The sequence below is a fragment of the Ischnura elegans genome, chromosome 1 (assembly GCF_921293095.1).
Source record: "Ischnura elegans chromosome 1, ioIscEleg1.1, whole genome shotgun sequence".
NCBI classification, from domain to species: Eukaryota; Metazoa; Arthropoda; class Insecta; order Odonata; family Coenagrionidae; genus Ischnura; species Ischnura elegans.
In genome coordinates, this window is record NC_060246.1 from 64,187,570 (window position 1) to 64,214,344 (window position 26,775).

General features: G+C 37.1%; 4 protein-coding genes across 5 annotated transcripts in view; 2 read left to right on the forward strand and 2 right to left on the reverse strand.

Annotated features, from left to right (window-relative positions):
* The window catches only part of LOC124162246, a 32,140-nt gene extending 27,567 nt beyond the window's left edge, over nucleotides 1-4,573 (forward strand). For both annotated transcript variants that reach the window (XM_046538718.1, XM_046538725.1), the window contains exons 4-5: nucleotides 2,282-2,570; nucleotides 3,261-4,573. In XM_046538718.1, coding sequence (XP_046394674.1) covers nucleotides 2,282-2,570; nucleotides 3,261-4,523 — 1,552 coding nt within the window. In that variant the 3' untranslated portion in view covers nucleotides 4,524-4,573. The remainder of the gene's footprint in view (nucleotides 1-2,281; nucleotides 2,571-3,260) is intronic.
* A 4-nt stretch (nucleotides 4,574-4,577) lies between these two features.
* The window catches only part of LOC124162228 (exonuclease mut-7 homolog), a 120,643-nt gene continuing 98,445 nt past the window's right edge, over nucleotides 4,578-26,775 (forward strand). Inside the window, exons 1-2 of the mRNA XM_046538707.1 lie at nucleotides 4,578-4,730; nucleotides 18,692-18,815. Coding sequence (XP_046394663.1) covers nucleotides 18,755-18,815 — 61 coding nt within the window. The 5' untranslated portion in view covers nucleotides 4,578-4,730; nucleotides 18,692-18,754. The remainder of the gene's footprint in view (nucleotides 4,731-18,691; nucleotides 18,816-26,775) is intronic.
* LOC124162286 (ribulose-phosphate 3-epimerase) lies at nucleotides 6,014-7,968 on the reverse strand. The gene is made up of 4 exons (XM_046538771.1): nucleotides 7,480-7,968; nucleotides 7,246-7,353; nucleotides 6,925-7,146; nucleotides 6,014-6,837 (listed from the first exon to the last, which is right to left on the reverse strand). Exons 1-4 carry the CDS (start codon nucleotides 7,717-7,719, stop codon nucleotides 6,736-6,738), a joined length of 672 nt encoding a protein of 223 aa, XP_046394727.1. The 5' UTR covers nucleotides 7,720-7,968; the 3' UTR covers nucleotides 6,014-6,735.
* On the reverse strand, nucleotides 10,705-25,009 carry LOC124162293 (ADP-ribosylation factor-like protein 8B-A). The gene is made up of 4 exons (XM_046538782.1): nucleotides 24,580-25,009; nucleotides 24,276-24,430; nucleotides 13,555-13,716; nucleotides 10,705-12,092 (listed from the first exon to the last, which is right to left on the reverse strand). Exons 1-4 carry the CDS (start codon nucleotides 24,700-24,702, stop codon nucleotides 11,972-11,974), a joined length of 561 nt encoding a protein of 186 aa, XP_046394738.1. The 5' UTR covers nucleotides 24,703-25,009; the 3' UTR covers nucleotides 10,705-11,971.

Here is a 26,775-nt window from a genome sequence, read left to right on the forward strand (position 1 = left end):
AAACAAGTAATAAAAATGTAACCTAAACGTATTACGCTGAAAAAGGCCCTTACAATTTAACCTTCTCATCAGGTTTCGCGGTAAGAGATCAAAAACTACCTTTGGTAGACCGTTGCAATCCCCTATCCCCTGATGCAGGAAAGACTATTTCACTGTGTTTGATAGCTGTTTCGGAGGGTCTATTTTGTGATAGTGATTTTTTATTGACAGATAATGCTGCTTTTTAAGAATCTATTTGTGATGTATATCCACGCAGGATCACCAACGTAGGATTTGGAAATACATTTCAACCGCGCTTTCTTTCTCCCTAATTCAAGAGAATCCCATACGTTCATAATCTCCGTTACACTGGCCTTTAGAAATTCCAAGTCACGAATCTGGTGGCTAAACGTTGACTAAGTATGAAAGAAGTTGAGAAAGCTATGATGAGACGAGTCATGTGAATAGATTAATTTAGAGGGATCTCCAAAATGTTTTCGAACGTAAAAAATATTTGATACAAAGGCTTAATGTCATTTATTATTTTCATTTTTAATAATATCGGTTACTTTTTAAAAGTTGTTTGTGAAGTAGGCAAATCTTGTTCCCCAAGGGAGAAAGTGAGAACAGTGGAATACACTTATGGCATTAGCTTTGTCCTAATGGAGCTAGCGGTTTACATTGTGAGTACTCCCGATTATTATGATGGCATATGTGATACGTACTTATACTGTTAATTAAACGTGGAAGGTAAGGAGTCTCTGAGAACTATTTGCGTTAAAATAAAAAAAGGCTTTGAATAGGTTCTTTATGAAAAAATACGGAGGCAAGGCATTAGCGATAACATATTCAGAATGCTTATCGCTAAGTAAGGATTACTCTCATAATATTGATCCTGGTGTAAGGAGGAATGTCTCTAATTTTCGTTAAAACATTAAAAAAGTAGGAGAAGGAATTTTCTTATGTAACGTTGACAACAAAATCACCATATCATCATCTGCTATTCTGAGTTTACCAAACACTGAATCGTCTAAACGGTTGAGACAAGCGCATTTCGTCATTCAAACAATTTAGAGCAGTAATATTTGGGATAGGTTGAAAATACATTCAATTATAATCAGCAATTCATATATTTGAAGAATGCGCAATTTTCATTATGAGGGGATAGGTATCCCTATATGCATAAAATATTAGCCTCTGAAGTCAGCGGCGCGGCGTCAGAAAATTACGGCAAAAGAAGTCAATAATTTGGCATTAGCTTCAGTCGAAGATAACGGTTATTATGTACTTCCATCCAACTTGCATATCAATTCACAATTGGCTTTGGTAGTATACCTAATCATGCCTTCTCCGGAAATAATTGGAATTATGAGGAGTAAAAATTAATATACTTTTATATTACGTGTATAAACTTAAATTTTTCATTGGATATCGCTGTAAGGGAGTTTACTCACCCGAGGGACACTTCTTTTGGTTATAAATAATTTTGTAGGTGAAATCAGGGGCGCAGCTAGGAATTGAGGCTAGGGGGGGTTTTAGGCACAACTAATACTGGGGAGTTAAGGGGTATGGAATACCTTCCAGGGGAAGCGGGAGTTGCGAGGGCCCTCCTCCAGAAAAATTTAAGATAAATGGTTCAAAATGGTAAGTTTTACGGCCTTCTGAGCGATATTTTTATAATCCTTACATTATTCTATAAGTAATATCTGTCCAATTAAGTAAAATGGATTAAACTTTAAAAATTCTCTGAGCTCTGGGGGGGGGGGGGGAGGATTTATCCCCCAAAACCCCTCCATCGCTGCGACACTGGGTGAAATACTGGGTTCTGGGTTCTTTCATACCGTGGCTTTCCCTAACTTTTATATGATAAATATAATCATTGGAAATGGAAATCCTTCTATGTATATTTACTACTATTATACTCAGAATTGATAAAAAAGAGCAAATATTCATCATCCGGGTCACTTCTAGGATATAAACCATCCCCGGAAGTCACACTCTCAGGGTAGAGCTCGGTAAAAAATGAGAGTTAAAGGAAGGAAATGTTAACCGGCGATACCAAGCCCATGCCCATAGAATGATTTTATCAAAGCGATTGATTTGAAATGTTATTTTAATTGAAAAATTCCATTAACAAGTTAACCGTAAAGATGGAATTAATAATGGACGTAGAATTGGCTCATCCGTAGTATAAATTTATGTATTATAATAATTTATTTATGCTGTGTCCTCGGAAGAAGTGAGCCTTGAGGAATATTTTTTCATTCAACCATTTCATACCGGCATTTCCATTTCATTTCAGGTTTGAAAAGTGTCGACCTTTCAGCGACACTATCGAAGTTGGGTCGGACTTCACGCTGGTTGAATGCAAGCGGGGTAAGAAGAAGGTGTACACGGACATGCACTCAACTGTGATTCCCACGAAGACTACACTGCGGAAGATCGATGCCGCCCGCAAGGGACCCCTACCCCCCAGCATCCTTCTTCTGGGCCTTGACTCCTCCTCGAGGCTCAACATCCACCGCTCCGCACCCAAGTTGATCGAGGCGCTGAGCGATGTCGGTGCTGTCGAAATGAACGCATACAATAAGGTGAGAGCATAGGTATCATCTGGAGATGAATAGCTGTCATGAACAGTGGCGTAGCGATTGGGGGAGAGGGGGGGTGTTCCAGCCATCCCCTCAAAATATAAAAACACAATTACTTTGCCTTATAAAAAGAACAAAATATATTTAAAAATCACGAATCTACAAAAGATTCTTTTTGAAAAATGAAGTTTTTTCGCTCATCAAAAGTGTTAAAATTAGTTAAAAACCCTCTACTTACAAAACCTACTTGTTAGTATCCTGTTTTTTTAAATTTTCCTCCTGGTTTTGGACCCCCCCTGAACGAAAGTTCCTAGCTACCCCACTGATCATGGATATTGCGAAGGCTCCCGCGATGAGTAGTAGATGCTGTAATTGTTTCCGGGTTTCCACCGCGTTGTTTCATATCTGATTACGACAGTTTTACCGGCAAAGCCGCCAGAATCTACAGGTCAGAACTAGGACTACAGGCTAGCCGGCGAGAGCTGTCCATCGGATACGTCACCGTAACAAATCCAATGAATCTGAATTGCACATTGTAAGCTAAATAATTTCAGTAAATGATTACCAATTTCAAGGATGAGACCGCTAAGTGCGGAGTTTTGTTATTTCGAACCGTTCCATAATTGGGTACGTCACACGAACCACTATTTATAATTACTATATTCTTATTTTCATTTCTCGTTTCATTTGGAGGTCGGTGATAATACACTGCCGAATTTGCTGCCCATCCTGACTGGAGTCTCTCTTCCCGACGCCAACAACCACGATCCTAAAGTTGGGAAGCCTGTGTACGGCAAAGGGTGCTGGCCAAACAATAAATACGTCTTCGACAAATGTCCCTTCATATGGAGGAACTTTTCAGAGAAAGGGTATGTGACCATGTTCGGAGAGGACGAGCCGTCGATAGCAATCTTCAACTACCACAAACTGGGATTCAGGGAGCAGCCGACTGACCACTACCTGAGGCCCTTCTACGTCGTCGCCGAGAAGAGACTGCAGAAGATTACGAAGGAGAAGGCCACGTGGTGCTATGCCAACAAGGATACGTTCGATCGCCTCCTTGAGTACTTGCGGTCCTTCGTGGACACTTACGCCCGAAGGGCTCCCTTCTTCGCGCTCATGTTCATGACAGGGATCAGCCACGAAAACCCAGGGGACATCGAGCTTGCCGACAGCCGCCTCGCCGACTTGGTCCGGCACGTCGTGAGGACGTCAGAGGACGGAGAGCGGGAAGGAGAAGGGGGGCTGTTCTTAACAGTGTTCAGTGACCACGGAAGCCGCTGGGGGCCCCTGAGGGAGTCGCCCTTCGGCTGGCTCGAAGAGAGGCTGCCCTTCCTCTTTATCCGTCCCCCTCACGCCTCGCCATTTTTGGGGTCCCGGGCGACTGGACCCCTTCCTCGCCCCTCCGCGCTCCAGACGAACGGTAACCGATTGACCTCGCCCTTCGACTTTCACGAGACCCTCTCCGCTTTGCTTCACGGGAGCGAGGCGCGGCCGAACGGCACCTCGTGCGACAAGTGCTTCGACCTGCTGAATGAGGAAGTCCCAGAAGAGAGGACTTGCGCTGACGCCGCGATCCCTGGGAAGTGGTGTGCTTGTGCTGAGGAAGAGAAGGTGGTGGTGGACAATAGTACGGCCTCTAGAGGGCTCTCCTTGGCTGTGGACTACCTCAACGGAGTCATCCGGAATGATACCCGGTGTTCTTTTCTTTCAATGGGACAGGTGATGTCCACGACACTGAGGACATTGCCATCAAACAAAAGTGGACAGCGACTAAAGTTTTTAGTTGCCGTTTTCTCGACAGTGCCTAGCAATGCAGTTTTCGAAGTGACTATTTTTGTGAAAGATGGTGATGTGCTACAGGTATCTCCCGACATTAGCCGCCTAAATACGTATGGGAATGACAGTTGGTGTGTCGATGACCCAAATAAAAAATTATATTGTTACTGTATTTGATAACTGGCATCTTACAATATAAAATTCTATTTATTTTTCTAGGAAATGGATCAATGTGCATGGATATTTTGACTGAAGACCCTAAGCGAGTAGCTTTAACTCCCACCCAATCGCATAAGTGAAATTATAATATTAAAAGAAAGAAAATCATCCTCTCTAAGTTAAGAAGAAGCCTATGCATGTTATGGCTAGTGGACGAAATAAGGGGTAAGGCAATCAAATATAGAATATTCGATGATACGTGGCATACCTATGCAGTTACTCATATTCCTCGGGTAATGAAAAGGCATTTTGCATCTGGCTCTTCTAAGTTAGTTAAGGTTTTTGGGAGAGCTATTTAAAACAAATTCTTTATTCATGGTTATGGGGATCAATATCTAATTAAGGCATTAAATAAACCATGTGGTAGGCCACGAACACAGCGTTTCTCACCGTCATATTGGCCAATGATATGGAGCATCGCACATGCTTCCTTTTTTCATGGTTGCTTCATTAGTAACTAAAAAAGTATCATCACTTGGAGTGTGTTTCAACCTCAATAAGTTGATCTCTGTCAGCATGTCAGCTTATTGTGTTAAGGGCAAAAAACATGACTTAAAGTTTTTTAGTTGAATATCCATTATTATTACTTAATCACATTGCAGAAAAATGTGGGTGTTCTGAGGCAATTGTGAACCAGATATATATGAAAGTAAATAAGCGTTTATCTTCCACGTAATTGAAAATTTTGCAAAAAATTAATCAAAATGAGTTAAAGAAAACATATATCTTAAAATGTAACATGTACTTTCACGGTTGAAGGAAAATTTGGCATATAAGCGATAGAAAACCACTTTCTTAATCATACAATTATTTTTCAATGTATCATAATTATTCATAAATATTTCATAAACTATGATGAAGATATTAAGGTTACAAAGTTGAAAATATTACTTACAAACATGCTTTAGATTCACAAAATAACATGAAAAACATTAATTGCCAATCAGTATCTCAATTTTAAACCGAAAAGCATGGAGCACCCCTGCTAAGGCCAGGTAGACTTATTGAATTTTGTTAAAGTAAATAGAATTCAGAGATTCAAGGTACTATTTCCCAGAATCTCTAAATGAACTTTATTCAAGATGTAAATCACACCGTATCCCAAGATTTTGTAACAGGGAAATAACCAAATGCAAGAGCCTGCATACTTGATGCTGAATTGTACATATGGGTTGTAGAAAAATAGCTCAATCACACGTTTTCTCCCAATAATCAACAGGATTTAGAGTACTCACCCTCCATTATCATCAGTAATTTTCTTGGTCACCAAAGAATCAAGTTAAAAAGGGATGTTAAAAATGAATAAGCTTGGGCTTTTAGTGAAAATACTGAAAATAGATTTGTTTAAAGCCACTAGGTAGTTTATTTCTATTTCCACTTTCGAAATTGCATGTCATGAAATGATAGAAAAAGGTCAGCCTACCAGAAAATAAGAAAAAAAACAAGTATTCATTCAAATTTTCTTTTATTTTTGCTTAAAAAAATAATCAGTTTTAGACTCCCATGAGTCCCCAAAATATTCAGCAGTGATCCAATTGTATACCATTAAAAATTACCTAGCTACATACGTGGCAATTTATAATAGGAACAGCGTTGACAATAATAACTTTAGGTAACAGAAAAAGTTATCGGCTGAAATGCTGATTTCCAGTATCAGAATGACTACCTCAAAATTATAGCACAGCTGAAAACAAAATCAGCCAACAGTTTCCAAATTGCTCAAATGAAATTGTTAGCAACTCACAGCAAACAACTTATTCGGTACCTTTTCCGGTATATCACCTCCCAAAGAATTATAGAAGTAGTTTAAAATCAGACTCATAGGGCCAATAAAAATAGTAAAAGTAGCAAAAAAGGTCACTTCATCCTTGAAAGTATATTGAGCACCCGAAGTTCCCCTATCACATGAGTCCGCATGAGAGAGTACTGAGAAAAAACACAGAATTGTGAGGAATGTCTAAAATATTGAAGAATTAGAGGAATGAAATGCTGTTATTTTTTCATTTTATGCAAAAATTTCCTGTCAATTCCCAATTAATTGTACATAATAAACAACTCATAACAAAGCATTTGAAAATTGTCCCATGAAAAAGGTAATGATCCATAGAAATCTCTATACCGAAGATGCCACATGGTGCATGAAAAGTAGTGATCTCACATGATAGTAATCTCATAATTTTTTCATCACAGCACTCCTCATGTCTTGCATCACTTCTTTTGGACTTTCTGATTTAACAACAGCAGTTCCAGATACGATCATATTTGCTCCAGCCTGAAAAAAAATCATTAAATATGATCAATTTCTTCTAAAAATTAAGACGAAACAATAAAAGATATTTAGCTAAATGGCTACACATACTTCAGCACAAATATCTATATTGTCAAGGCTGACTCCACCATCGACTTCAACGTCCAATTCAGGATAGTTTTCCCTGAGCCACTTTACTTTAGGCATCATATCGGCCATGAAAGCTTGACCTCCAAATCCTGGCTCCACAGTCATAACCAATATCATGTCTGCAAGATCTATGTATTCTTTCACAACATCTACCGGAGTATTTGGCTTTATACCTATTCCAACCTGCAAGCAAATCCAAATGCATTGATTAGAAATTCGGTAAATTTAAACAAGTCCTTCCAGAAAAATTTACAACAATAGTCTGATTTATTGAAAAATTACCTTCATGCCTGCATCACGGATTTTCCGACACAAACTGGGTATATCCTTGGAGGCTTCATAATGGAATGTGTACTGGTCAACATTAGCATCAGCCATTGGTTCCACCCACTAAAAGGACATAACAACGAATTTTAAAGTATATCATGCAATAAATTAAAGTAACTTGAAAACACTGTTGACTCAAATCTGCGGAATTATGAGGAAGTAAAATATGACAAAAAGCCGAAAGGATACCTGTTCTGGATTAGATACCATCATGTGAGTCTCAAAAAATGCTTTTGGAATCTTTGCCCTGAGACATTTCACGACAGGATGTCCAAAAGTAATATTGGGAACAAAGTGCCCGTCCATTACATCCAAGTGTAGATAATCAGCACCACAATCAAGAAGCCTTTCAGATTCTTCATAGAGTTGTGCAAGGTCGGCATTTAATATAGAAGGACCTATTTTACAAGACAACTTGCACTTATCCATTTTGAAATTGGGGTCTCTTCCCGAAATAGAATTAAGGCAGATGAGCTTCGAATGTTCTTTCAAAATTGGATAGCACGCGTAGTACGGTCCGCGATATTTCAACAACAACCCGGCATCCAAATATCTAATGGCGGCACACCAACTTCATTTGTCAGTGTAGCTATTATCGTCCGTCTTATTATCAGTGGCACATTTTTCCCGTTGAGTGGCACTTTTGCTGCATTCCGTGTTTTCAAGCGGGAATTATAAAGGCCATTACTTTCGTCGTTAAAGTTTCACATGTTTATAATTGCTGACTGTATATATCTGCGGGATAAAATATAAGTATTTAATTCCAATGTAATCTTGAGTGACATTTACGACATGGATCGTGGGCAATGAAAATATTTTGGCCCAAAGGCGACGAATTACTTAAGTATTCATTAAAATAAGATCTTATATAAGTTTAAATACATGTAAGAAATACCCTCGTGAAAGTTTTATGATTTGAAAGCTTAATACTGCTTAAATTTTAGATACCAAGTGGGTTGAATGAGGACATTGTTTACTTTAGAACCCAGAGGTTTGAAATTTTCCACACAAGAGAATAGCCACAGAAAATTCTCCGTTAAATATGAAATTTAAGCCCAGATTTTCTAAAATAGGTATGTGTTGTCTATGAGTGCTGAGGCATTGAATGTGGAATCCAAAAAAAAGTGCCATATTCAACCAATGAAGTGTATTAGTCTCCTACCAATGCTCAAACTTTATTCAATATTTCCTGTGTAAATTTCACTGCTTTTTTCCACTCAATTAAAAAAAATAATATTGGAGAAAAAATCTGATTTTGTAAAAAGTCGAATTGAAGAAGCAAACTCTCAATGATGCTCCTACACTCGATCCTTTCTTGTTTTTGTTAAGCCTTGGTACAGCAACTATATCTTCTGAATGGCAATGAATTTAATAGGGACCTAAGAGCATATTTTGCTTCGTAAAATGAGTTACTAGTCCTGCAGAGCATTACAAGTGTTATGTATTTGTACTCTTTACACAGCTGAATACAATGCCTTCTTCTCCCTTCAACATTTACATATCTTAGAAAGGAAAAGTCAATGATACAGGCAGGTGAACTATCAAGGCCTTACTCATATGAAATTTCAACTCTCTGGATCAAATAAAGAGGCAAACATATATGTACACTTTCCAATTTTGTTGCAGCAGATTGCAGTTTGGACGACATTTTATTTGCTCTTATTTCATTAGACACCATTCCCTCTCTAAGACTCTCAAACACTGCAGTCGACAGCTCTTTAAAAGATCACCTCTAATATTATGAGTTCTCTTCCTCTGCTACAATACCCGCACTCAAAGAAGTCATGGCCAAAACTGGTGGTCGAAGGAAAATAAATTTTGCTCAGGACTTCCTCCAAAACAAAATTATCTTCCTTTTCAGTTTCTCCTTTCCCATTGGACATAAAATCCGACAGAGGATGTGGAGGAGACCAACGAAGGATAGATATCTTCATTGTCGTTGTGGGTTAAGTCCAAGTCCATTTATCGATGGTTAACTTTTGTCCATTCTCATTTGCCTCCCGTGAGCTGAACCCATTCATTCTTTCAAGAAAACACCTCAAATTTGATACTTCAAACATAAACAATTTTTGGCTGACTCAACAATTATCTCTCATAATCTCCTAGGTAGTTGCCCAAGAATCGAAAGGCATCAAGCAACAATGGCGGTGACATACAGGCCATGTTATAAGGTGACCTCTCTACTGCAAAGCTTCAGTGTCATAGTCATACCTCGGAATGCTGTCTCTTAACTCATTCAGCGCGAAGCACATCAATTGACGTGGTCCCGTCCAAGCTGAGATACGGAGTCAATTGATGTGCTCTGCCGGTCGGCCTTTCTGCACCTCTGCACGTGACTAAATATCCACTTCTGAGTCTTCTGATCGTGTACATGGACTCCAGCAAGCTTCCCTCTTTTGACCCGTGTGCGCCATTTGTAAATATGCCATTTGTATACGAAAGGAAGTTATGGTGCAAAAAACTATATTTTTTTTCTTATTTTTAAAGGCCGTATTTGATGACTATAATGAAAATCGGACCCGCATTGAATGTGTTAAGGCCACTATACACGGTGAATGATCATGCCATCATTCACCGGATTATGCGAGCAAGATAGAACATGTTCAAATTTTCACAGAATGATCATGCTCATGATGGTTCATCCATGAATTTCTCCATTATACACGGTGAATGAATTCATTGTCATTCACCGTGGATAGCAGCCTTTGAAGTATTAAGCTGAAGACCATGGAGCAACACTCAGTGTTTCCCTTTGTCTTTGAGGAGCATAACAATAACTATTAGGTCATCCATTGTTTTTTGTCTGTTACTTTTTGGACATGTAGTCCTGAACACCTGGAATTGGTTTGGAGAAAATAAGTTTTGGAGTAAATAAAACTTAAAAGAAATCAGACTTAGATCAAAGGAAACAACATTTCTTCAATTTGAAATTCCTGATTTTATTGTTTTTATATAAAAGTTTTTATAATTTGTACATCATACATTACATTAGTAATTTATGAAGACTCATAAATTAAAGAATTCGAAGAAGAGTCATTTTTACAGTTTTTTAAGAAGCACATTTCAACAGTAATACTGTATCTTTGCCAGAAATTCACTCATGATAATTTCATCCTTCAATTACATAATTTCTATATTCTCCCCATTCCAGTTGGTAAGGTACAATTTAATAAACTTGACATTACATTTTAGCAAAAACAACTTCCTCTTATTCAAATTATTTGTGTAAAATATGGTGGTCTACCTTTAAGGCTTTAAGCCTTTTTGTGAATACAACACATACTAATAATCATGCATTATTGGTTTTGAGTAAAAATTGTACCATTATAGAGTCCAACAAAATCCTAAACATCCTTTCTAATCAATGGTCATTCAATTTTAATGCACATTCTGCCCTTTGCTTTTTTCAAGATCTTTCCCATAGTACTAATATTTCAGAGATTCAAAGCACATACAGCTGAAATACAAGGGTCCATCAGCAGCCTCCCAGGAAAGTTCAGCTTGACGCATGTGCGTCCACAACAGCACACATATTAAGCTATCTGCTGATGACAAATGACATGATTAAAACCAGTTTTGGCAATAATCACCACTGACCTGATATTAATATCTTGCATCCAAACGAATGATAACAATATCTCGAAGGAATCGTCAAATAAACATATGATTATGCTTTCAATTCTTAACAATAAATAGAGTCTTATATTTGCATGTTCACCAATGATTACATAAGCATTGGTTAAGCATAGCTTAACCTTAGCAACAGACCCATGAATTACCTGATCACCTTGTTTAAAACTAAACTGCAGAAAAGATTCAATATGAAGCTATGGAAAAGAACATTTTATTATCCTATTTACATGAACATTTCATAAATATTGTTTGGCATTCCTCTGGCATGCTCATTTTCACACACAAAGATTACATTTCAAATGCAAGATGAAAATCAATATTGTATACTAAATCTTTGGCATACAATATCAATCACCCAATATCCAAAAATCCAGTAATTAAAGCTGCACGTACAAAAAGTTTTCATTAAAGCAAAGATACGAAAATTGTCTTACCAACAGATTCTTGATTGATATACAATGTACCATTCAGCCTACAACGGTGGTTGGTCTTCCAGTGATGAATATCACCAATCATAATTCAAATACACTCAGTTGCAGGCAAACAAACAATTTAACAACTTTCTCTTAAGATGTAACTTTCATTTACAACAGCCACTAGAATTCAGCGATTGAATACATACAAACTAAGCAACTGCATCATGTAAGTTAATAATTTTCATCAAAGACCAGTTCCAAAATAGTTTTGGTAGCTAAATATATACAACAGTTCATCCCCTTCTTCTTCTCATTTTGAGCTCCTTTTGCCTCTGTTTTTTTCTGAAGAAATAATAATACAAAGGACTTCTCATCAGCCCCCACAAAATCACACAAGAGCAGACGTAACCAAAACATCTTGACGAGTGACTTGAAAGCAAATGGGCTAGCTAGGAGAAAAAGGATAACGAAGAAGGCATTTAAGTGACCAATGGAAAGATTTGAATCACTCTAAGTGTACGCAGATGGCTAAAGCACCATGCCCAGTAGAGACAGGGGACGCTGATAGTTGGCAGCTAGCTTAGGTCTTCATGGCAGCTAGGATGCACAACTTGCCTTTCTTTCTTCTCTCATCAACGCCCACCAGATTTTGAGTGGGCAATTAGCCATTGAAGAGTAATATCTATGTTGTCTTTTTCTTTGCAGGAAATAGAGTAACAGCATATTTCTCGATCTTGAATGGCCGAAAGGTTCCTAGAAATTTAGTAGTCTAAAATGAGTCAAAGTATATAAAAGTATGCAAAAGACTCTATTGCAAGTTCCTTTAAGTATGCAAAAGACTATTGGTTATCTAAAAGATAATAGCAATTCTCATCATGCATCATTAAAAAAGCATTTTCTATAAATGAACAAGTTGCAGGTGCCAGTAAAATCCTTCAGACTTCCAGATTTTTTTAGACAAAACTGTTTATTTCCCTACAAAGATAAATGCTCTTTTTGATAGTCATAAGAAACTTGATGGGTGTATGTGTTTGTGATCAGTGTCTAAAGCCAGGAATCTAACAAGACTTGAATTTTCCAAAATTTTTGCCCTATTCTCTAATTTTGCCACTATGACAAAATTCCATCACCTTTTAAGGACTAATATAGAAGTTTAAGCCTTTTTGTACCAGCCTCTTTTTCCTGGCATGTACAAAGAATTCCAAAGCTTTTTTTATTAGTATCATTTTAGTAAGAACTTCATCAAAATTCTAACATCTATTTATTTAAGCTATTTTTTATTTTCTTATGATTTCAATAATCAATGAAAAAAGTTAACATTTGTTGTTATCTCTTCCTTACTTGAGAAAAATATTTAATTTCAAAATTAAAATTACAAACCTGGCCAAAAGATTGGCCAGTGGCACTCTTTGCAAATATGTATGTACCATAGACCTGCAACAGAAAATAGTGCAAGGGAACCTGACCCGACAGAGCAAAAGCCTGACAGAGAGGGAACCCAACGAAGCCCGACCAGGTGAAAACGCTGCTTGCCATCCCAACAACCTACAGGTCCTATTTTACCTAGCTTGACTCAAATGCAAACAGCCCCATCGATAGCTCTTGAAAATAAGATGCATGAGTGTTTACCCAGCTGTAAAGAGAGATCAAATTCACAGTAGCGTCAATGCACCAGGAGATTTTAAGCCTATATATTCATGCAGGCCAGTGAGAGTGGGAGGGGGGAAAGGAGTCATAAGAGAAGAGAATGGATAACATTCTCGGGACTCTTCCCAAGCCTCAGACCCTGAGGAAACTACTTGCTTGACATACTGGATGATCACTCATTCCATCAGAAGGAACATGTGCGTATTAAATCTTATACTTCTATGATAGGAGATTTAGGAATGCAACATGCCACTCTAAAAAGTTACCACCACCCAATATCTTTTAAGATTTATGCATTGAAAATTTTAATTTAATTCCCATAGAGACCATATTTTTATCATAATTGAACAGGTTATTCTTGATAAAATTAGCATAAAAAGGTTTCAGCAGGAATATGGAAAACAAACGAAAGTTACTGTTTTTTTTACTAATATGTACTAGTATTTTTTAAATCGGTTTTCTATAAAATTTGTCATACATGTAAAGACGTTAAATATTTGTGAAGAAAGCTGAGACCATATTATCAATAAGTATACTGTATAACATAAAATCAAAACAAAAAGCTTACATTCTTTCAATGAGGCCATTTTCATCTAGGGCATGGGGAATATCTCTCTTGTTGCCCAAGACAAGCACTGGAATACCCGCAAGCTGTGGCTTATCCAAGAGATTGTGCAGTTCATTCCGAGAAGCTTCTATCTTCTCTGTATCTGCAGCATCCACCATGTAACTAAAATTTCAGCATATCAAATGTTAGAGAAACATTTCATATAGATCACTAAAAATAACTATAAATAGTATTCGTGAAGGACCACCACGAAAGAGACATGGCAACACCCAGCTTTAAAAATTCAAACCGATGCACAATTGTCCATTCAGTATCAAGCATTTACTATGGAAATATATTTCTTGAATGCAGAAAACTTAATTCCTATCTCATGCCAGTTACAACAAATACAGTAAAAACTCGCTAGCAGGATTATCAAGGGATTGGGCAAAGAACAATATTAACCAGTCTTCAAAGTCAGATACTTTTGTTATTTTTTGCACACACATTAAATTTTAGCAGCAAGTACACTTCAAATAATCATACAAAATCTTTTGCCGAAGAATAAGGCACGATGGTTTATGCATTCAAGTGCAGTATCAGTAATATGAAAATTGTGGGCAATCTTGAGATCTTGTTCGAGCTCTGCTTTCCACCATCAAATAATACTCTAAGGTTTGACTGCATATCAATACTTGTTTGCTTTCCTTGGCTCATTGCAGAAGGATATGTTGTTACTGTAGCCACAGTTCTCAGTGAAGACTCACTCACAATTGTTAAAGCGAGAATAATAAGAAAAGTTATCTGAACTTATGAACATACTACCTAACTACATAATTCCCTCCTGACTTAATCTCTGACTAACTTTTGCACTATCTCCTTGGCTTCCTTGCATTCTCTTGTGTCATCATCTACTAGGGCAGATCAGAAAGTAATGGGCAATAAATTGATACTTAAAGCTGATTGAGTTTTAGTTTAAATAGCTTTATTTAGGTTCCCTTTCTATATTTCAGTAATTAACTATTACAACAAGACAATAAATATTATTTTACCACATTGGAGGTTGTTACTTTTCTAAAAATCAACTTCGATGTTCAAATTTGTCTTAATGTATATAGTGCCATTAAAAATTCAAATAAATTCTTTGAAATCTTTCTCAATGATCACTCCTATCAAGCGATCACTCCTTTCAAAACCACCATTTTAAAGAACCAATTATAAAGCCCGTGGTTTATAGGACTTCTATATCAATACCTCCACTGAAAAAATGCTCAACAATCACCCACTGAATCAAATCCGCTCATCTAGAAGCCCGACAATACAAATCCGCTCAGCTGGTTGTAGCCAGAGCATAAATGCTCACCTCCGAAGCTTGGAGAATAGGAGGTGAGCAGTTATGCTCTGGCTTCTGCCAGCTGAGTGGATTCGTATTGTTGGGCTGATAGATGAGCGGATTTGATTCAGTGGGCGATTATTGAGCATTTTTGCAGTGGAGGTATCCCTATTCAAAGATCACAGCTCACTCAGATCAAAGACCGTCACTGAAGGAAATTTTCCTCTGTTCAGCCATGAAATAGCTAGTGAAAATGAATGAAGCACAGGCTGTATTTTATCTTTTCTGAGAGTCGAGAACTTGGGGGGCTGGGAAGTGAAATATATAAAAATTTACCATTCCTACCTTCATGCAGTTCTAAATTGTACTCAGTGAGTCACTTTCAGGGTGTTGGAAAGGGGGTATTTCTCCCTATCATAGACTAAGGGACATGTAGGAGATATGTATCATCCAAGTGCTCATGCAGTACGTGGAGATTCAAAGACCGCTGCACTAATATAACTGTCTCCGCTCACTCTACATGTTTGATTGGCTAGATTACATTATGCAAAACAGCTTTTTATTTGATTCCGTCCCATCTAAACCAAGCTTGAGCAAGTCCCTTCATTTGCTGTAGCTTTGCTTGCCAACTGAGGTACATACAGTGGAACCTCGTTAAAGCGAGTACGAGCTATAGCGACACTCCCGCTATAACGAGAGATAGCCGATGCACCGTCAATTGACCCTATAATAAGCGTGTTAAAAAAATCGTTTTAACGACACCCTTTTGGTGCTGCCTCTCGCCATAGCGAGGGTTTCACCGCCGGAAGACTTTCATCAAGACTCCTTAACCTCTATAATTTCTAGCGATCTGTTAGATATGAAGTTAATGGAGTGCTCAGTCTCAAATTTATGTGGTTAACTGTCGTTCGATAAATAAGTAGTTAATTTTGGTGAAAATATTGTGGCATTAGCATTCGCGAATGCTTCATCTTCTTTTGTTCCTCGGACGGCAGAAAGCAGTCGGCAGCATACCCGCACGTCCGTGAGTTGCGTGAATAGAAAGCATTTGATGGCAGTCACCATGGCCAAAAAAACACCAAACACGTCTAAGTGAGAAAATAAAAATAAAGGAGTAATATGAGAGTGTCGAAATTAATTTATCTTCCTATTCGCTCTGCAAAATTATAAAAACACAGAAGCGCCCAAGGAATGCAGACGATGAATAGTTATAAGTAGCTTTGTTCGGGTGGTTTTGCCCATTCCAATCTGCGGGAACTTCTGAGAAAGGGGCTACGCCCAAGCCTAAAGCGGAACATTTCAGGGATAGATTGCGAATCGATAATTTTAAGAGTGCAGAAGGTTGATTATACTAATGCGAAGCACCAAAGCGTTATCTCCCCTCATAATTGCTGGTCATGCCTGCGGTGTAAACCCGAAGTCGTGGAAGAAAGGACTCCGATCGTAAGTATCTTTAGAAGTATTCCCCGCGTCATATAACATAGACGAAACGGAACTTTTTTACATACAACTCCCCGACAAAACCCTTGCAGTATGAGGTATTTCTTGCAATGATGCCTCTAAAGGTAGGTAGTGCGCCTTAGCGATGATGTAGGATGTACGAAGCAATGATACTCAGCGTGAATTGCCCGGATGGACGTATTTATTCTCCGTTGCGGATTTACAAGGGTGAACTATTCGCGTCAGTGGTCGGAGTCGTACTGGCGCTCTCTTTTGTCACGTGGGTAGCCGAGCATCCCCTGGTGGCCGCTGGAAGAACTCGCAGAACAACTAACTCGTTTGCAGTGCCGTGGTAAACTCGGTGTATTACTTCAAATACGTCGCGAGCGTAACACTCAAAAAGAAACTTTTTTCAACAACGGCAATTTTAATCACATCATTTTTCAAGCTTAGCAAATTTTTTACCGTAGATTGTGTAGGTATTACATTATTTGATAGAAAAAGTCTTCCTAGGCGGAAACGTTATACAACCTTCCACCGTTTTCGCCTGTAGAAACAAATGTAACGCGTTATTTCACTTCACTGCCGCTTAACGTACAGAAACAATAAACATACACCAATGGAAACATTTGAGGCATTAAATAACCGCGATACTGTTTTATCAATTAATTTTTGAATTTTCAGTGGAAAATACCAAAATAATAGAATGATCACGTAAATGAACTAATTAAGTGCATAGAAAAATGGCTTCGTCGGTTGTGCATTGGCATAATGATTGACGAAACAATGCTTTCCATGATTTTTATTCAGTGCGGCGCTTATAAATTGTTTGAATAGTTAGTCATTGTTTGAGTTACGAAATTTAGTGATGCAAAAAAAACATCGCCTTTCGTCTGGATTTATGCTTACGTTTATCGGATAGATGTTTATCTGTCGCCGCACCACTCCTGTTCCTGTATATCTGTTCGCAAAAGGTATATTGGCTATTATTTACTCCACCTCCGGTAAAGCGACAATTCGCTATAGCGAGTGTTTATTAGTACACCGTGGGGTGTCGTTATATCGAGGTTGCACTGTATTTTGCTTTAAGTGAGAGAGCAAGAACCACCTCCGCCGCAAACATATTAAGGAGAATATTTCTCAGTTAAGAGGTAAAGGTTAAATTTATGGAGATATGAGATAGAAGTACAACTGAAAGAAGGCTAGCAGATTTATTTAATTTCGAGAAGCCACAAAATAATGTCATTTTAAATAGTAGGAGTAACATTTGGAAGAGGTGGTGTATCAAGTAACAGGAATGGAGGGCTGACGATAAAGGAGTAAGAAAAATAAGAAACGATAATTTGTTACGAGTGGTTTTAGATTGACCAATCAAAAATATTCCATTCAGTGGCATGTAGAGCAAAAACCCTTGAGAGATGCTAGTAATTTACGAGATGAAGATTTAGTTGCTAGCAATGGCTGGCTTGAACAATTTCCTATTTCACCTTCTTGAGAATTTGGGGTGAATCTATTGACAGGAGTGATACAGTGTGCAGTGATAAGTAGCTGAAAATAAAATTAAAAAATTCCCAAAACAGTTGTATGTTTTTAACATGAATGAAAACTTATTTTTCCGTACTCTACAATTACAGTCCTCAACACTTGTATAGTTGAGCAAAGGTGGAATGACTTAAGAACCATTGACTGTTATCTTGTGTATGAGCAGAGAACAAGAATCACCGCATGATATTGAAAGTCCCTTCAGCCAAAGTGCTTCAAGATCCTAAACATGACAAACTTAGGTGTGTCTTGGTATGCAAATGGCACAATGTGGATGAATAATCCATTTTCCTAACAATGTACATAATAGAGAAATGCAATATTCGAGAGAGAAGTATCGATTTCAGCGTAGAGAAACAGAATAAATTTTTTAATAAATAAATATCTATGCATGAAAACTAAGAAACATAGCAGAAAATAAAAGGTTTGAAGCAAACAACTTCAAGACAATTCGTTCCATCTAAGAATGCATTTTTAATTTTTGGTAATGTAACATTTCACAGCCGATTCACTAATATTAAAGCCCTAACTAGTTTACTATTCCTTTGAATCACCTCAAACAAAGCCAAAATTTCTCTAAAAATAAATATTTATGAATGATAGCAGTATGGAGAATGCAAAATCAAGACCATCACAATGTTGCTCCCAATATTCATATCTCTGTTTTCAATTTCCATTTTCTTCATTAGTGCCTTGAATTACCCCTTTTTCTAACTTCCAACACATTAAATTAAATATTTTGCATTCAATTCAATTCTATGTCTAGAAAAAGGGTCAAGTTAGATGTTTTAGAATCCTCAATGATACTTCTCAGATTTACTCAAGGATGTAACTTGCTTACAGGACACATTAATTGGAGGTAACAGAATCTAGTCTTTGAAATGGCACAAGAATTATGCTGTAGTAATGCTATTCAATGAAAAGATGACTTCAGAGCTATCGGGTACACAAAGGATATCTTTGGAAGGTGGGTAAAATCTAAGGAGAATAAATGATCGAAGACTTAAGTAACTCTATAATAGCATATGCCTATCTCTTATGATATCATAATGTTAAAATTTTCTATCAATTGTACATGTGCTCAGGTATTCAAGTTGATTCACTCCAATTAACCCATCTCTGCCCACCGTAGCCATATGGCTACACCCTAACAATCTGAGTATGTGAGGCTCTTGATGAAAAACTAAGCTAAATTTTGTTTTCAAATCGCTACAAATATGCTGCATAATGTATTTCTGACCTAAACCGCCTATTAGTTTACTTTTGAAGGTGTTGTACATAATCCCACTTGCTTAAAGAGTCCCAGCCAGCACAGATTTGAATTTATCCTGGGAGAAATCAGATATTGTGGAGATAAGCTTATCCTCCACGTTTATTATCCCTTTTTTCCACAATTTCAAGTGTTTGGGGAGGGATTGTCACAGTGCCATATCACCAAGATTGGCCGCATAGCGGTGCTGATGTCCTCCATTACCGTTAAAGCCATTAGTGGCTTCATGTTTACATTTTTGTTGTTGTGTATAGTGGTGTTTGTGAGTAAACACTGTTGATTTTTTTGTCTATGCAATAATAGTTAAAGTGATAATGCGACCTAAGCATCGTTGTTGTGTGCCTGGGTTCCATGTGAGCTACGCCGGTATGCACCGGTGTATTAAGATTTTTGGCCAATAAAGCAAAACATTCCGGATTGTTGTGGATATTAATGAATGAATCATCATTTTTACACTATGTGTAACATAGTGTAAAATACCTTATTGTGAAGTCTGATGCGGTATTTTCTTTCGATAGTGAAAGATTCAGGGCATTATATTTCATCATTTATGTTATTGTATTGCAGCATCCCATGTAGCATCAAATATCTCAGAGGCATATCACGAGACATGATCTTATAGGCATACAGACCTCTCTGAGAGGTTATATGTGCCTCGTAAGATGACTCTGGCATATTTGATGCTATATGGGATACTGCAATATGATAGAATGCAATGACAAAATATAATGCATTGAATCTTTCCTCATCAATAGCAAAATTATGTTATTACATTATTTTCACGTACATAGTTCTCATGAATCTCGCGTGGCAGCGCAGCGATCGTACGTGAAACAGCCGCCACCTACCGGTAATTACAACGTAAGGATAGGTGTATCTCCAAAAATGCGGACATTCATTTCCAATTTATCCCCAAATACGGCGTGGATTCTTCATACTTTATCCCTGTGCCCTGATAGGTTTTGGCACGTCATATATGTATAACATCCTTATATTTAGGGATAAGGCAAAATCTGTGCAAGTTGGGGTGCAAATCGGAATAAGAGTAATTTTTTTTTGGAGGAAATGGGTTAATGAAAGTTAACATCAAATCTTCAGAGATAGTTTCATAAAACTAAAATAATAGCACTATTAGAAGTAAATAATTCATTCTGCTTCCCTAAGATACATCAAACATCAACTGTCTCCATTGATGGCCAACAGAATAGACAAACTAACTTGTTTAAACTGAGGTGTCATGGAATGCTTTACACTATTGGCTCACATACTGCTACTCTTGAAGAAATCAATAATAAATTAAATCTACTAGGATTGAGAATTTCCACAGATGTTCACCGACAATATGCACAAATGTTTGTCAATACAATCAGTATTAGAGCACCATAAGAAATATTCTTCGTACATCTCTCAACAAGTACCAGCTTATATTATACAGCAAGATTTATTGCGATGCAAACAACAAAAAATGATTTAGACAACCATTAGACATGTGCCATCAACGACATAATATTTTTTTTCAACCTCAAAACGTACCCCTAATTTGTGCATTAAGCATTACTATTAAAAGTAGCGCCTTATCTGTCTGCTCTATTCTCAAAAGCATGGTAAATACAGATATTTTGTCACACAATGTTCGCAGATTTTTATTTTATCCTTAAAAGTTTCAAGGCACTACTGAAATCTATCTGAATTTTATTTTTGAAATCACACACAAACTACATACATAAATTAACCGTGAACTCCAGCAAAATGAACGCAAGAACTAACCTGCAGGACAAGGGCATCAGAGAATAGAGAAACTAAAGACAGTAACATTCTTTACATTCAAGGTAAAAGAGAAGCAAAGTCGCAACTATGGGGCCACATTTATAAAGGGCTGATGCTGGGATTTATGTATTTTGATTGACTGAAATTGGATGTTGAAGTTCCATGTGAGTGGACGGTAGTGTAATGATGGCATTTTGAACAAACTAGAGGGAGGGGGAGAGAAAGCCATTGGTGAGCTAGAAGCTGGAGGTGAAAGAGAAAAGTAAAAGTGAATAGCATTACTGTATGGTTATAATGTTCATATTGGATATAATATATGTATATACAGTATAATGGATATTTCATTGGTGACTATATATTTTTTTTAATTACAGAAATGCTTAACTCTTCCTTTTTTTTTCTACCACATAATCTCACTTCTAATGATTTATACTGGGCTTAGTCGTATCCTTGGCTAATTCTGGCTACATTGCAACGACACAAGCAAACCCAGAGGATACCCCATAGCAATACAATTTTTTTTTACCCGGCCATTTATCTAAAAACAGAGAGGAGGTCGGAACTATTTCTGAAACTGTTTAAGTATAATACAGTAGAGAATAGAGAGAATGATATAATCTAGAAATGATTTTGGGAAGATTACAGCTATTTGGGCATACTTATTAGTAACCCTTTCTGGAGAATATTAATTATTCCACGAGAAATTCAACTAAGAGAACAAATGTAAGATTTAATATAAAACCTGCTATTGTAAGTAGAGATCCCATCCCTATCTTGATGACAGTCAAAGATTATATATGTGACCCCCTAGCTCACATAATTAACACTACTTTTGATGAAGGTCATTTCTCTAACTCACTGAAAATAGCCTAGATGCTAACTCTATCTAAAAAAAAGGTCCTCATGCTGATCCTAACAATTACCGGCCAATATTCAATATCAGCGCTTCCTAGTCTTTCCATAATTTTTGAAAAAATTTTTCTCAATCTTCTCACAAACTTTCATCAGTCATTCCAGCTCTTGGACCAAGCCCAACATGGCTTCCTAGCTGGGAAGTCCACCACAACTGCCACATTTCAGCTACTTAGTCATATCCACAACCCCCTTGATAGTAGAAATGCTACACTAGGGGTCTTTTATGATCTTAGCAAGGCCTTTGATAGTATCAATAATAAGATACTATTCTCCAAACTCTCAAGGCTAGGGATTAAGGGCAATGCCCTGCTTTGGATACAATCTTTCCTCTCCAACCGGCAACAGCAAGTAAAATATTGCTACCAATCTACAATACTGGCTCTAACATAAGTCTATCTAAACCACTTCAAGTATGCCAAGGTGTCCCCCAAAGCTCAATACTTGGACCCCTGCTATTTATAATTTTTATTGATGACCTCCTACGTTAAATTTCAGCTGGTAAGCTACTTCTCTATTCTGATGATACCTCCTATCTTTAACCGTCAAAAAATTCTGCTGAACTTAGCTGGATATTTCCCAAATGTCAAACTCGGATATGAGCAATTGGTGCCGAACAAATGGACTCACCATAAACTCTCATAAATCTCTTCACCTGCAGTTCCACCAAAAAAGGTACCCACCCACGTCAAGCTTCTTACTTTGTTTAAAGGATAACATCCTCATCAGATCTCATTATGTCAAGTTTCTTGGTCTCGTAATCAATGAAAGCCTGGACTGGTTTGAGCACATACAGAACACCATGAAAAAAATTACCCAGAGAATCTTCTTAATTAGAAAATTAGCCCCAACTGTCGCTTTGGACACCCTGAAACTCCTATTTCACTCAAAAATCCAATCTCACATCTCGTACGGTATTTTATTCTAGGGAAATGATAACCTATCTCAAAAGATTTTTTCCCTTCAAACGCATGCCATTATGGCGATGCTTCACCTTTCTCTTCGTGCCCTTAGCATATCTTCATTCAAAAACCATACCATTCTCACACTTCCTTCCCTTTAATTGTGCCTTATTAGTAAAAAAAAATCCCCAAATATTCTCCTCTCATCATGATATGCACCCTTACCACACACGAAACAGTACTGAAATCCACCTATCCCAAACCTCTACTTTCCTTTCTCTGCATAATCCTCATAATGCAGCATCAGTAATTTATTACAAATTACCATCTGACATTAAATAACTTACTTCTCTGCCAGTGTTCAAAAACCATGTAAAGAATTCACTTCTTGAAAAAGCGTATTATTGCATTTCGGAATTAATGGTATCAAAGTGTGACTGTTGTCATACTTGAACTTATTATATTTGTTTTTTACTGAGTCCTGTAGAGTTTTTTTATTTTCTGCTACTTAATTAATGCTGTTTTCTATTATGTATCATTATCTTTATGCATCATTTTTGTTTTTTTCCCTTTGATGATTTCTAAGTTACTTACTAACCAACAGAAATAAAATCATTATTATTATAGATGCTCTGCTCAAAGCTGTGGATCATAGAGAAACACAACATATGAATAGAAAACTCAACTCATCCCACTGCAATTGAAGTAAAACATCAATACACATTACATCACATCATTTGGAAAAATGTTGGACATCATCAGTGAAAATGATAGATACTTCTGAGACAAATGTAAGGATTGGAATAGAAAAGGCAAATCTGTTACTCTTCCAGAACATTTCAAAATTCGAAAGCAGAAGAAGAGTTTCAATGAAGACAAAATGTTTTCATCCTATGTCTAGACTTCTGTGACTCAAATAATTTCCTTTAATTAATATTTTTCTATCGATTACAGTTCCTGTAACACAAGCTAAACATTAATTCAGCATCACATTTACCTAAAATTCACATTATTTTAATCACTAACAAACAGAAAATTAGGTAAATTGTTCAAGGAACTTCGTCCAACGAAAAACCGGCGCTCGAACTACGGAATTAACTTACTCACTAACCAATATTTGCTACTGATAGATACAACAATTATTACATCAAAGGATCCCTCGTCAGTTTTGCTTACTTCTCTGAGTTACACGGAACGACTAAAAAACACTAGCACGTATTTCTAACGATTTAGAAAGTGATGGGAGAAAAAAGCGGTCACCAATTGCATTTCCGATTGCAATATATGCACACCATATTTCAATCATTATATAATGACTTTCACTAGATCACGCGAGTGGTTACTGCTATACGATACTTAGCAAGAGAAATCTGCATGATGATTAGAAAACGGAGATCCTAAATGAGTTTGAAATAAACATTGAAACCGTAATCAATTAAGTTCGGTGTAAAATTAGGGTGTATAGATCATCCTACAGTACGACGTTTAGCCGGCACAATTACACAAATATTTAGGAAATAGAAATTATGAAACAGTAAAATTGTGGTAAAAACGCTCATACTCTTAAGATACTCACACAATGGCATTAACACCGCGACAATATCGTTCCCACATTGATCTGAATCTTGGTTGACCACCAATATCCCATACTTTGATGGTAACATTCCCTTTAGTTATTTTCCTCATATTGAAGCCTACAGTCGGTATCATATCTTCACTAAACTGCCCCGACTGAAATATAATTTTTAGGATAATTATTTTACACGGCAGAATTTATTCGTAAAAGACCATGATACCACCATTAACATATTAAAAACCTCATAACTAAATCACATGTACATTCCATTCACAGAAATAAATTTAAGAAATGAGTTCCATACCGCTATAACGTTGACAAATGTTGTTTTTCCAGAATACTGCAAGCCTACAAGTGTCAATTCCATTTCTTCTTTCCAAAATAAACTCTTAAACCAATCCAGAATACGATTAATGAGAGCCAACATTATGATTGATTATTCTTTTTTCACCGAGTAGATATAAATGAAGATAACTATATACACAGCACCAAAACCTTCAACATTAACACAAGCAGAATGTGCAGAACCTTCGGAACCCTATGACAAGCCCGGATCTCATTGGACAAAGCAGATCACAGATGTCATCAGAGTAAAAACAAATCAGCTGTTGATAACGCAATCAAATACTCGATACTTTACGAAGGTATAATTTTTATGCAATAATATGAGTATTACTAGTTAAATAGCAACTCCTAATACGACTTCGCAGTCCAATTCATGACGCATTTAACATTTTCTTATGTGTCATCTCGGTCACAGCTCGCCGACTGCCCACCTTCTGCCGTTTTGGCGTCACATTCGAACAGCGAAAGTTTGAAGCGCTACTTTTTGAAGGAAATTCTTGCCGTTAGATATGTGCAATATATTTAATTTTCCACAGTTAATCGCTGTGACAGGAATAAGGTATTGTAAAACCTTTTTTTCTTGATTGGAGATTCTACCTAATATTGTAAGTTGAAGATATGCATTGAAAAAGTGAACACTCACAAAGCAGCCTCTCAGGACATTCCTTTTTGATCATTCAAAATTTATGGTTCAATCCCAAAAATTCCTACAATGGCACTGAAAAGAAATTTTCCAATGTATCCGTACTAAAAATGAAAGTTTTTAGAGGGTGATGCTAATTAATTGGCGGATTAGGATTTACGGAGACGACACGGTTTTCGCAGCATAAAGCGTGTGCAGGAAATTTTTTATGTACATTTTTGTCAGGTTTTTTTGTTCTCTGCGCGCACAAAATCTTGCATCTGTTGAAAATTTTAATCAGTTTGAGAATAATAAGTGATTATTCTTCAAAATACTTGTACCCGTATTTTAGCTCTTCCTTTCACTAGCGTTAACTGTGAACGTACGGGTGTGACATACGGTGGCGAGTTAGAAGTAGAGGTGGAGAGGGTAGGGTAGGAGATGAGAAGGGTGAGATACTAACTCAGCCACACCCTTTAGGGCACGATCTCAGTGAAGCGTGCGAGTCCCTATCGCCCGCGCGTAGATATTTCAGTGCCACAAAGAGCGTGCTCACATTTGTGCAAGTAAACAGCGCAGTGCTGATTAAAGCAAGGGTTGTATTATTTTAACATCCAGTCGTTCAATTTAAGAAGGCGCTCACGTGAAAAATAATCCATTAGCGTGATATTTTGGAGTATTAGCTATAAATCATGGAATGGCCGTTAACTATGCCTTGGGAAGGAGGCGATATTTCGAGATAAATGATAATTACTCTGGCCCTGATCATTTGAAAGTTAATTTACCAAAACTTTCGAAAATAAAGTTTTAATGACAGGCATCCACCACTGCCTGATTTGTTGCAAAATGACTCATTATCATCATTTCTCTCAGTAAAGGCCAATTCACTTCTCGTTAATTAACTTTCGATTATCTCATTATTTTTGGATCAGGAATCATTTTAAGGAGTACGACGTACGATCGATTAAATTTCTCCTCGATTAAATCACACGAATGACGGGCATTACTACCTAATAATAGGCCCTGATTTATTTTTGGGCAGCCATATCAAAGCAACATTTTGATTTTGTTGAAAAAATAATCATATGCGTTAAATTTCTAAGGGTTTAATGCACCCGAATAATCTTTGAAGGAAGATACGATTACGCCAGATAGCATTAAAAGTGTAATCGACACGTTTAGCGCTCGTGAAAGATTTTAATCCTTTTTTTCTGTGAGCCGTCATACGAATCGAGAGTACCGATTTATTGGATAATATTTTTCTTTTTTTTTTTAATGTCGTATGGTTGGTGTACAGGTACACATCTACTCGTATGTGTAACAACCAGAAATGTCCCCCCCCCCCCCGTTGTAAAAGTAAAATAAAAATAAAAAATGAATTTTAATGGTGGAAGTCTCTCCTTCCCCTCTCCAACCTCCGAACGAGGAAAATTAAGTAAAGAAAAAGTATCGTAATCAGGATTATGTTAATGAATAGTCGAACCGCCGAATGAAGGATTTAAAAAAAATTTACATTTGTTTTAAATTTAAAAT

Bases quoted from the DNA above. Each gene is read 5' to 3' on its own strand.
- LOC124162286 (XM_046538771.1), bottom strand. From the start codon at position 7,719: ATGGATAAGTGCAAGTTGTCTTGTAAAATAGGTCCTTCTATATTAAAT. The intron at 7,147-7,245 runs GTAATTTTTCAA...ATTTGCTTGCAG, and splicing joins TCCGTGATGCAGGCATGAAG to GTTGGAATAGGTATAAAGCC. The intron at 6,838-6,924 runs GTATGTGTAGCC...ATTTTTTTTCAG, and splicing joins ATATAGATATTTGTGCTGAA to GCTGGAGCAAATATGATCGT.
- LOC124162293 (XM_046538782.1), bottom strand. From the start codon at position 24,702: ATGTTGGCTCTCATTAATCGTATTCTGGATTGGTTTAAGAGTTTATTT. The intron at 24,431-24,579 runs GTATGGAACTCA...ATTATATTTCAG, and splicing joins CATTTGTCAACGTTATAGCG to TCGGGGCAGTTTAGTGAAGA. The intron at 12,093-13,554 runs GTAAGCTTTTTG...CTAAATTTCTAG, and splicing joins AATGGCCTCATTGAAAGAAT to GAACCTTTCGGCCATTCAAG.